General features: G+C 40.6%; 1 protein-coding gene across 10 annotated transcripts in view; it reads left to right on the top strand.

Moving 5' to 3' along the window:
- The window catches only part of erc1b (ELKS/RAB6-interacting/CAST family member 1b), a 205,380-nt gene that overhangs the window by 175,776 nt on the left and 16,983 nt on the right, over positions 1 to 12,621 (top strand). For 7 of the 10 annotated variants that reach the window (XM_053241656.1, XM_053241657.1, XM_053241659.1 and 4 more), the window contains one exon: positions 8,345 to 8,530. In XM_053241656.1, the coding sequence (XP_053097631.1) occupies positions 8,345 to 8,530 (186 nt within the window). Of the gene's footprint in view, positions 1 to 8,344; positions 8,531 to 12,621 lie in introns of those variants that run through there. The other 3 variants (XM_053241662.1, XM_053241663.1, XM_053241664.1) reach the window with 1 other exon arrangement.

Below are 12,621 nucleotides of genomic sequence, written 5' to 3'. Positions count from 1 at the left end.
TCCCAGCTTTAAAAAGTTTGGAAATATGAATAACCAGTCTGATTACAGCCTTCAAGTTCTGAAGATACAAGAAAAGCACAAGCCAAGGCACAAGTAAAGTGTAAAAAGAGATATCAAACACTCCTTGACCCATGGGTGAAGCACCTTGTTATGTAAAGTACCCGACTTGTTTTAAAGTATTATCTTAAAATTTGAAGTTGTTTGGCTGTTGTTATTTTTTTTTGGCCATACCAGACCAAACAACACTGAAAGCTGCAAGAGAAGAATACTTCAATAAATTAGTCATACAAATCGCACATGTGAGGTTGGAAAATAGAGGTATAATCTACTGCTTAATGCTTGACTGCTAATTTATTAGGTTTTTGTTTGTTTTTATCCAGACTAAATTATATTAGTCTAGTCTAAAGTCAGAGTCAAGATCAAGTCCAAGACAAATACCGAGTCATGTAACACCTGAATCAGAGTTGCTAGCTTTAAGAATTTAAAAAAAAAAAAAACTGCCTAACCTTAGTAATCGTACATGTACTTATACCTCTGGAGTCTCTTCCGCATCATTGTGAATTGCTAATTTAATCTCAGCCTGTCAACAGACTCTTATTCCTTCTAGGCATGTGTACAGGAGTCCTGTGCCCCCCACCACCGCCATGGAGACATGGAGCTGGTGTGATTTTGGGCAGATCAGAAAGCACTAGTTCGGGCCGCCCCCTGCTTCCTCTGTCCAACAGTCATCTTAAATCTCCCAGCTCATTTAGCACTTAACCGTCCATGGACAGCATAAGCATGAGAGATGAAGAAGAATGGAGGTAGAGGGAGAGCTAAAGTGTTACGCCCTCTTTTTCCACACTTGTTCACTCTCTCTCTCTTCCATTCTCACATCTATTTCACTTTGTCATCACTCTGCCTCTGCTTATCCTGTTCCTTTATATATAACTCCTCCTACGAGTATATGACTATTATCAACAACTGGCTGACTCTGCTCTGCTAAATCTGCCATGTGTGCTTTACGCTTGTCTGAGGCTTTGCCACTCAACAGGATATACATCCATGTGTAGGTTGTATTAAGCCTTATGGTTATGCTGAAACTGTGTGTGTGTGTGTTTGTCAGTCACTCAGCACAATTTTGCTGTGTGTCTATCTGGCTTACTGAGCTTTTCACTCACTTCATCTAGATCTAAATCCTACCTGTCTCCTGGGACAGTGCGTGGTGAAAAAGGTCATGTTTTATACCCTCTGCACTTCTGTGGTTCTGTTACATGCATCTGCCTCTGTCCTGATTATGTAAGGGGCTTCTTCCTCCGGTTCTCTCCACGTTACTTTCCCTGCCTCTCCACGGGGGTCTCATGGTGATGAGTGCCTACACTGGGGAATTCCCCCTGACCTCAGGATGAAAGAGCTAGTTTCATCTTCCTTTTTCGTTTTCCGTTCTGTTGTGAGATGTTCCAGAGGCCTCCGACTCTGAAGTGCTCATGGGAGTTTTGTGTGAACATGATGCATTAACATCCCACTGCAGCAGGGTGGGCAGACGTATCAAGAGTATGTACAAGAGCTAAGTAAGAATAGATTCTCAAAATTTAACAGACCCAAAAGACACTGATTGCCCAAGATATACATTTATTCTGTAACCTAATCTAAAACTACCCCTGCGTTCACACTGGTAGCAATTTTTCAAATCATGCTTAGTTGGTTGTTAGGTAATCTCAGCCTCACACACTCCACTCACAGCTCACAGATCATCTGATATTGTTTATACACTTACCCTCTATGGCCAAAAGTGTGTGTGCATCTGACCACCACACCATGTGTGCTGGTTGAACATCCCATTACAGATGTAGTTCCCCCTTCGCTTGGCATTGTCGTACTGGAGCAGGTTTGGGCCTCTTAGTTCCAATGAAGGGAAATCTTAATACTGCAGTGTACAAAGAAGTTCTAAACAATTGTGTGCTTCCACCTTCCACATATGGGTGTGATGGTCAAGTGTCCACATACACTTGGACATATAGTGTAGCTGTGTACAAGCTTCATAATCTTGAAGGTTGCAATCTTGTTGGCTATCTGCAGTTTCACATGTACACACGTTCATAGATTGATTTCAGACTGGAAAGAAATCTTTTGAACACCATGACCCGATAAGCTTTCCAGGGCAAAATAATCACTGGTTAGAAGAGATCAAACCGTCCCATGTCATTAGAATAACTCTTAAGTTATGACAATATTGTTTGAGGGAGTTAGGGATGGTTGATCTTTTGCAGTTAAAAGTTGAAGTAAAGCTAGGCTGTTCTTGGCCATGTTTGGTGACAAATACTACTAGACTTTCTCGCTAGGTCTTCCACTTCTAGTCACTATTGGGAGTTCCTGTCTTGCCATAGTTTCTCTGGTAGCCCCTGGCTATTGTGATATAGTTGCACAATGTACAGAGCTGGCTATAGAACATATGCAAGACTAAAAATCAGACGTTTTCCCACTAAAAATAGCGTTTCTGGAGAGCAATGACTGTGTATCAATTTTATCCGTGCAGTACATGTCAGAATCAACAAAAAACATTTGCTGGTCACAATCACTTACAAATACCGCATTGGATATGGAAGTAAAAAGCACAAATATTTTTTAAATATTTTTTTTTGTGGCGAACCCTACCACTGTCCCTCATGTCGCTTGCCCCAGCCACTTTGCACAGTGAGCAGTTGCTCACCATCCTGTCACTGTAAATCTCCAAAGTTCATTGAAAATGAAGGAATTTGGTGGTTTTGTTTTTGTCCACTGTTGGAGCAGGGTAGGCAGGAATATGGTTAGGGACCAGCAGTTAGGGCTCAGGACTACCGATTGGGAAGTTGTACGATTGAATCCCGGTACCTCCAAGTGGTCTGTCTCCTATAGCAAGGCTCGTAAGCTTCAACTGCTTTCGCCAAATGAATAAATGTACTTGGGTAACACTTCTTTTTAAAATCTTCTTAGTTCAGGTTCTTAAGACGAAGAAGAGGGCTTAGTAAAATAAATAACTGAATCATTATTTTGGATAAGAATGTAGAAAATAGAAACGCTAAATCTTTAATTGACCTTTTTTGTGTGTTTATACTGCTTAGAACTTGAAGGGACTTAAGGGAACTTAAATGGTGGGTTACTTATATACTTTGTTGTATGAGAGACTATCCTGCCTTGCCTATTTCCACCCAGTATGCTTGATGTATTTTCACTATACTAAAAGTGTATGTATTTTCTCCTCCCTGTACTACACACAGGAAGAATAGCCCACTTCATATCTCTCTGAGCAGTTTCCAACCTTTTTAACCCTAACCTCTAACACCTCACAGGTCATAACCCTGACTGCCACTTACTTAACCTCCTCCTGGGGCTGAATGTAATTCCAAACAGCCTTTCCTTCCTTTTCCAGGCACTTAATTTTCATCTCGGCCGACTAGAACTCCTTTTACTAATTGTTATGAAGCAAACACATGCACAATGAATGGAACACAGTCTATAGACTGCAGACTTCATGGTCTGTTTAAATGGCGCTATGGAGGTGACATTGCAAGTTAGTGTAAAATTTCCCTCTATGCTTCTCCAGAGTCAACACAGACCTGCCTGGCTTCTCTTCCCTCTTGCTGTGCTAATAAAGGCCTGCTCTTTATATTAGCCAATCACTGACTGAGAGCTCTAGCCTGCGCACGTCAATGGCCATAAACCCCCCCCCTTCTTAGTGTATAAATCTAATGGCATTCATATAAAACGCCTGCATAAATGGGTGACGAGGCTTTAAGTTCGTAAAAAGCTACAGCCTCCGAGCCATAATACACATAAATCTTGCGTCTTTTAAAAAATTAATGTTGCTGCTGTGTTTTTTTAGTGTTAAAAAGCCTGTGCTATAGGGCTGCGCAGCGGAATAGAGTGTATATATATGCAAGGTTAATAGAGGCATATTGTGAGTTGTGGAGAGAGGCAGTGCAGAAAGGTAGAGGCTCTCAAATATACGATATGACTACATCGGAAGACAGACAAACTCACCTGCTCTTAATCTCCATTCCACATCTGTGCTCTGTGCTCAGATTGCCATGGATGTGAGGGGGTTGAGACAGGAGAGTGAAACAGAGAACGTTTGTATGCATGAATGTGTGTGGTGGCCATTTTTCAAGACTTTTTTGCTCCGTTGTGAGTAGATTTGTCTCTTTCATAAAACGTTTTTATGATCACAGGCCTACCGGCTTTGTCAGAGGCCTGCAGATTTTAGGCTTTGCAGTCCACTATCCATTTACCTTTTTTGCTCTTAACCTCTCTTAGCCAAATAGCACTGTGTGGCTGTAAGTGGATAGCCCAATAAAAGTCGCAACCATAGGGAAAGGATGTGCATTAAAGTCTAGCTTGTGCTACCAAGAGGCATGGTGGCCTCTTTGCGATCCTCAGATCCTCCCCCGCACAGGCTGATGTTGGAGTTTGGATTCCTGTTGCATTGGGACTCCCTTTGCTCTGGACCATATGGAGGAAGCCATTGGCTCCATTCTGATGGACTGCCTGACTGACAGCATTGATCCACATGGCTACTTCTCAGCATGGGTATCGAATAGCGCTAGATGAACTGATGGGTGATTGATGAAGGGGGAAGAGAACAGGGAGGCTGGGTTGTTGATGAGCGGTCTACTCTTTTTCTCCCGTGGACATTGGAGGAGGTAGGGGGAGGTTTGAGGTATGACAGTGCCAGGTATGTGTGGACGTGTATTTCAGTCCAGCATCTAGCGAAGACAGCTTCTTTTAGAGAGGTCATAATGAATAGGGGCTGAGCGAGATTCCTATGAGTAGTTCTCCCAATGCGGAGACTGTAGATGAGGCCAGAGAATACATTTTGAGAGGGAGCAGCTGGGTTGGAGTTCAGTATCCAATCTTCTGTAAAATGAGGCAACTACTTCATCTTACTCACTTATAGTATCACTAATAGTATACTTAAATATCCACTACCCACAAGCCAAAGGACTTTCAGCCAAGAGTGTCTTGAGGCTGTGTGGTTTTCAGAGAAGAATGTGACAGGAAAATGGGAATAATGTTAGAAAACACATCTACCCAGTTCACTACTAGTTTGCCTCACTCATCTGTGGGAAACAGCGTAAGCCAGCATCCATGATCTTGGATTACGGTCTAAAAGACACTGAATAATCTTTCAGAAGGAATGAAAGGACACAAGCAGAGACAGCAAAGAATAAAGATAGATGAAAGTTTGACCGTGGTGTTACATCATTTTTCCACAATGTTATTCACAAGACACACACAGCCTTGACTGTCCATAGCGCACACTAACACAAGGACACAAACGGTCCTTTGAGTGGAGAAAAAAATCCATCGTCATAAATCTACCACCTGGACATAATATTTGTTGTTATTTTCTTATTATTTATGACCCCTGACGCCTCGCTTCACCACACAAACTTTTTAACACGACGGAATAACATGACATTAGCAAAACACTGATGACAAAATCCAGCCACCAGAAAACCCTGCCAGCTGGCGAGATTGATGCTAACTGCTAAAATAACTGCCGTCGTCCTCATGAGCAGGAATCATCCATCCTCATGAAACGTTTCTGGAACAGTCCACTTGTCCGCATGTACTATACATGCTAGCACAGTATGCTACAGTGTTGTTGGGCTGTTTATCACCGAAGAGAAGAAGCAGGTCAGCTGTTGCATGACTATACAAATGGTGTAGCACTTGGGAGGACATTTGTCTTCAGCATGAGCGATGGATCCCATTCCTCCTTACTTAATGCTATAGGAGAAACGAATTGTGGTGGAAACAAATCCCATCATTTTTTGGACCTGTTTTAAAGGCGGTTATTAGGGAACAAAATGCTCCCGGTCAACAGGGCTAGTGAACAAGAATGTGTTTGTTTAAGAGAGGTAAAAAAAAAAAAAAAAAAAAAAGGAAAGGAAAGGAAGAAAAAGATGCTGCTACGGCTAAAGCGAAGATATTTGAATGCAGCTGTTTTCTGAATGTAACCGCCTGGCCTGCGAGAAAGCAGTTCAGTCACAGTGGTTTAAAAGTCTTTTATTATCCTGCCTCTTTAAAGCCATGATCTCTTCTCTCTGTGCCTGCCAACTGAGCTAGTGGTCCCAAATATCCTCCATGTGTTAACCTTGACTGGTAAAAAATCCGTGATTGAGGTTTTTAGGTGAGGCTGACCAGATGGCACAGAGTGTTCAGGTAGAGTAAGGAATCCGCACATGTACATTATTAGTCCCAGCTATCAATAAAAAGCCAATACACAGACTTTCATATGGTGTTATAAATATGAAGTAGTTATAGTTCAAAGGAGCACATTATTACTGGTGGCATCTGACTTTTCTTTGTTTCTTTCTCTTATCTTTTTCACCATTTTTTGTGGTATCCCTCTGTCACTCTTTTATTCAGTAGCTAGTGTACACCATGTAGAAATCTCATTCTGAGCTAACAAAAACAGAATAAGATTTGCCTGGGAAAAAATACATGGTGTAGTAGGAATTAATAGTGCATCTGGAACCAAACATTTCAACAAGTGTTTGCAAACCTCAGATTAATAGATTCTCCATCGGGCCATCCCTGCAGCCTTTACTTATTTACAAACTTTCACTTTCTACCAAGCTCAGGTAACTGTGGATGCTTTCCATTTACCTGTGCAGCCCAAACAGTGAGTCTCTGAGCTTTTAGCACAGTTGTGTGTAAATAGGTTTCGTAGGCCTAACAGAATTAAACCTGTCAGATTTACACAAGTTTCTGTAACACCGATTTTCTTCGTACTCATGTGCATATGTCGATAAATTAAATCAGCTGTAAAGTGCAAAGCGTGTTCACTGCACAGCTGATACGCATTTAGTTCCGGCCACAAAAGTCCATAAAAGAGAAATGAAAAAATGATGACTAAGCAGTGAAAGAGTTCCTCCTGAGCACGTTGTACGCTGAATGTTCCTGTAATGCAGCTCAGTCATTGCAGTGTAGGCAAACCTAATTCAATGCATAGTCTTATTTATACTAATTTATGGGTTTTCTTTGAAGTTCTTTCTTTCAAGTCAATAACGAGTTTCACAAAATGTACACTAAATTCATGTTTATATTTAAATATTATTTAAATATATACTGCAAAAACTGCAGTAACTTATCACCAGTTATATGATTTGAAGCTGATCAGTCGAGGTTCACATTAGTGAATCTCCTCATACATAAATTTACGCAAACTCGTATGCTCTAGTATGATACAAATGTTTTTCCAAACTAACTGGATTTTCATGAATACCACATTTCTTCTGTAAATGCTCTTGTGAACAATTTTGAATAAATGCATTCATATCCAGCTTGATAAATGAAGCCCATTGGGAGCATTAACTCAACTTTCTCAAGTTCTGTTCTACTTCGTTAAAAGGGAAAGGTTCTGTCGATCTTCTTTTGTCACATGTTGGATGCAGAAGTTCAGAGAAATTATCCACTCTTGTTCAGGCAGTCCAAAGACAATAGAGCATTTAGCGCATGCAACACTCAATCTCTTAAAAGCCAAGCCAGGCAGTTAGGAGGCTGAAGGAGGGTTCTGGCAGGCCGGGGTTTGGGTCTACCTTAGCACACCTATCCTGTTACTCGGCTCCACGCTATCCGTGGCTGTATCTCCTGTCTGCCCACACCTTTCCTCCCTCCTCTCTGGAGCTGCAGTATTTTATTCATCCTTCTCTTTTACTCTGTGCTAGAAGATCAAACGGACTTGGGGATGAAGAATGTGTTGGGCCAAGCATCTCTTTCATACCCAAACTTCACTCCTTATGAAAGCCCAGGAAGGCACTCCAAGGCACATGTGGTCTGAATGAGTGTACATTTCACTTGCTGAAAATGTGAGATGGGGTGTGTATGGCAAGTCGTGTTTTTATATATATATCTCATTGATATCAGTATGGTTTGGATGTTAAGGCTGTTCCCCAGATCTCTAGTTTCTACAGGACAATCAGAAGAAGACCATAATTGTGCGGAATGTTTGTACAATTACAAATCAAACTGAGGGATGATGTATGATAAGGTTTCTGGGCTTGGAACACAATTTTACTTTTCTCAGTTCCTTTTTTCCACAAAGAATTTTGATTACGCCATTATGTGATTGTGATTTACTGTGATTTAGTAATGTGTTTTATATTACAAATTTTTTCTCATCATCTGAAATCATTTACGTTGTGTCACTGTTTATCGCTTTTTTAGAAAATTGGCTCTCCTGTACCAGTCACATATGGTAACAGATATTCCATTTGTGTCCTGGCTTCTTAAATGTGCTTCCTGCTTGGAACCATTGCTGCACAGAGGATATCGGCTGGATTATATTGCTAACAGGACTCTTCTTCTCTGTTTTGTACAGATTATTCCCCCTCTCATAGACCTCAATCAGAACCGCAGTAAGCTGAAATTGTACATTGGCCATCTCACAGCCCTTTGTCATGAGAGAGACCCCCACATCCTGCAGGACCTGGCTCCACCCTCAGCTTACCACCGCAGCCAGAGGGACGCCTGGGAGGAAGAGCTACAAAAGATGAGCCTGGAGGAGGTGGGTGATGGTTAAAGATGTATGCACTGATGATTGGCATCACTAAACGTATTCCATGATCTCTTTTAGCACTGAGTATATAAACGTATGTACAAATGAACGTATGCGCAAAAGATTCGGCCGTGAGTGGACATGGTACTGCAAAGGTTTCTTTAGATACTTGGATTTGTCATTATTGATTATTAAATCCATCTGGCTTGGCTCATGAGTGAGCCCCTAGCTGACACTAAAGCACACTGCCCATAAATCTCCTATTGGCTTTGTGAATCAGACTGGCTGTGTGTAAATGCCATTAGGCCCCTTTATAGAGTAAAATGTGTTCCTACAGAAAATAAATAGTCCAATATATTGGTTTTATTAGCCTTAAATTCTCTTCCTTGAACAAAAATCTAACTCAAATGCTACCCAGCTCTTTCTTAAAGCCAGAAATAAATGAAGGAGGGGATTTAAGTGGGACTGAGGAGGAAACTTCACGTGAAGATTTCATCTCACTCTTATAAATCTTTCCTCAGGAATACATAAGTGCATCTTTTTCTTGGTCTCACCTTTTTGAAGCCATTATTCTACCTTCCCTGCCAGTAAATTGTCTGCAGACAGTCAGTAGGTTTAATTCCTGAGGCATATTTTCCCAATTTTTGCATCCATTTTGAAACTCTTGCAACGTCATAAAAATAAATTGTCTGGAAGTCTATATATGTGCATTATACTCATGTTAAAACAACCCTCATTCTTCAAGAAGAGTGATATGCAGTAGTGTTGCCAAGCTCCGCACAATGCTCATGTGTTTCCTAGCACAGTGAACTGTCTTCCTGGCAGGTTTTTGGCTCGACTTCACATTATTGAAAAACATTTTTTATATGTAGGCTACTCGATGACAACCATTTGGCTCGAAAACAAATGCTGTTTAAAAGTTTTCTGTTTTTTTTTATTTTTTTTTTTTATAACTTTTCTCCTCCCAAAAAAAATTGGTTGTTTTTAATTTTCTGTCCTATCTTTAATATGGAGTAGGAGAGAGAGAGACATCTGTGCATTTATTTTTCTTCTTGAGCGACTGCTTTCATCAGCAGGCATGCGTACTGAGAGATAGGCTTTTCCAATCTTTCCAGAAGACTGTGCATCGGTCATCACAGGCTGCCACTCGACAAAAACCCAGCAGGCCTCGATTCTCTCTCTTCATTGTGAAATTGAATTATTTGCAGTGATTTAATTGAGACAGCTTTGGCCGGCATTACAGGAGACCTGCTGGGGTTAAAATCAGCAAGATGCAGGAGGTTCAGGTTGTTTGTGCCAACTTGTGTTATTTGATCCAAGAGGTGTTTCTGATGGTCTCTAGTGGATCAAAAGGGCTGAGCTTCATCTGAAGCACCTACAGAGTGAGTGATCAGGACAGTTAAATGAACACTGTGTGTTGTGTGGTGTTTGGGTAATTCCACACTTGGGGTGCAATTTACATTTATATTTACATTTACAGCATTTGTACAGACGATATTTAGCCCTGAATCTCTTAAAAATTCACAATTTTTATGTTGAATATAAGAAAACAAGCATTTAACCACTCAGTAAATTGAATTTACAAGATTTCTTTACTGCATTTTGCTCTTAAATAAGTAACAGGATTGAAAGTAACAGGGTTGAATTTTTAGCGCAGAATTAGCAAATGCACAAAATGTGGTTATGCTAATGGCATAAGGACATTAAAGACAAAAGTGCTGTATATAGGTTTTATTAATGTTTTAAGTTATTTGTCTAAGTTATTTATGTTTAAAATGTCTTTTACCTTTACTTTGCACACATATTTGCACATGTATTATCAATGGGACACAAATGGCATCCCAGTCATGGAATTACTCATTTGCAGGAATCTCTCCATTCCTACTGATGGTGAAAGAACTGCTACTGATTTTGGTGAACAACATTACAACCCCCCCCAATAAGATCATTTTCAGCGGGGTATGGTGCAAAAAAAACGAAGCACAATTCTGCAGAAATGTGGCGTCATGCTGAGTGCAGATGCTCACCAGCGCTCACACCTTGTTCCTCAGACACACTTGCCAGGTCTCATTTGGCCTTGTTCAAGAGTCCAAAACAGAGAGATCATGAATATTTCAATTTCTGGCGAGTTGGACACTTTCAAATGCACGCATATATCATATAACCTTCTCCATACCAAATGGACCTAAAGCATTTGGTGTGTTAGATGCTGTGCATGTGCATACCATATGTACAGTTCAAGGCGTGTAACCTAGGGTGAGATTCTGCTGTTCGAATTCTGAGTCTTCCTCTAATAGCAGAATCACTTTCAGATGTGGGACTGGAAGGGATGCAAGCTTTCACAGGCTTGTCTGACTGATATCTTCCTTGACCTCTCTCCTCATTTACGTATTTGGAACTCATCCCTCCTGTCTGTTGGCTTACTGTCCTTCCTTTATTATGCTTTATTACTGTACGCTGCAGTAATATTGAAGATTGCTATCTGCTTCATGACATAAGGGAGATCAGATAGCAGAGTGCTTGGACCTGCATGGCTGAGAAGAGAGTCGCAATTTATCGTCTGTCTTCTGATCTGTTGTAATTCCCTCATGAAGTTTTTATCCCGCATTAAGGATACCTCGGAAGAAAGAATTTTGATAGGCACTTTTAGTGGAGCGCTGTTTAGTAGCTGTGCTGCTATCACCCAGTCCCTTCATCAGAGCAGGTTTCTGTGGTCTTCAGCATGTCTGTGGTCTTTACCAGGCTTCAGAATTACAAGATGATGTGCTCTGTTTTAGCTCCTGAATTGTTGCTGGACGTGATGCAGAGCTTTGTGATGTAGGCCTTGCTCATGTGTACTGCCCCAAATCATTCAGCTTTTTTCCTGAAGCCCCTTGTCTTTTCACAGGAGCAGGACAACCCGGACTTTACAAGTCCTTATGCATACGTATAGTATAAATGCATAAACCCATATTAAAAGCCTGTACCACAGTACTGGTTAATTCTCCATTCTGATTGGTCAGAAGGTGCTGATTAGTTTTCTGTAACAGCAGCTCTGACAGTAGTTCCAGATGCAAGGATTACATTAATGCCCTCATTCTAATATCTTATCGTTGCTAAAGTAACAACTTACACAGTGATTTGTATGGAAGACGCTACACATAAACAGAAAACATTGTGTATTTTTAATGTTTTCTTTGAGGAGAGTTTTATTTGGCATTTTGGACGGAGTCTCCAGTGTCAGCACTTCATAACCATTAGTTAAAGTTGTAACTAAGTTTCACCGCAGGAAAGAGTAAATTGCGCTTTACGGTTTCTTGGTAACATGACAAGCTGCATTTTTTGTCTTCAAGAGAGAGAAAAAAGAGAGGCTGGTGAGGGAACGGCTGTTTATAGCTGCTATAAGGCAAGTGATAACAGGAACTGACATTACACAACATTAAATATAACTATAAATGGATAAAATGTATTTCATTCTGTAATGAATTTCGTATTGTAATCATTGGAAAATTACTGTTTTAGTGGAATACTTCAGGATCACCTGGTTATTTTCCTATAAACGCACACCTTCAAGTGTTTTATTCCTGAAATAGGTCCGTCATGTGATGTCACACAAAACATGCACATTTTTAGAGGCTAATTCACACCAAAAGTGTTTCTTAGGTGTAAATTTGCTCAGGACAGATACACTTCTATTTTAGTCAACATTTGAATCCACACCGGTGCCCTGAGGCATGTGAAGTCACATGAAAATCCAATCCCCTCTGCATAACACTTTTTTATACACTGTGCCCATTTCTTTTCGTTTGGGTGCATGAGTGAAATGTAAACTCCCCAGAGATCCAGTCAAATCACACACTAGCATTTGATATATGTTTACTTCAGAAGCGTATAAAATGTTTTTAAGTGAACTGGGTTGTAATTACTGCCTTCCCATGTTTCCCCACCCCTTATATTCTGGTAACACTGTTTGAACATGTAGGCTTTAGTTTTCATAATGAAAGCAAAGTGGAGGCTAGTAGTGCATAAATAATGCAAGTGGTGTGGATTGGTTGGAGAATGTCTTCAGTAGGATCCAGACAGTAAATTTAAACACACACACACTTTTTTACGAGCTCACG

This window comes from Pangasianodon hypophthalmus, chromosome 18 (genome assembly GCF_027358585.1).
Source record: "Pangasianodon hypophthalmus isolate fPanHyp1 chromosome 18, fPanHyp1.pri, whole genome shotgun sequence".
In the NCBI taxonomy this organism is placed as follows: domain Eukaryota; kingdom Metazoa; phylum Chordata; class Actinopteri; order Siluriformes; family Pangasiidae; genus Pangasianodon; species Pangasianodon hypophthalmus.
This window is presented reverse-complemented; position numbering and strand designations above follow the sequence as displayed.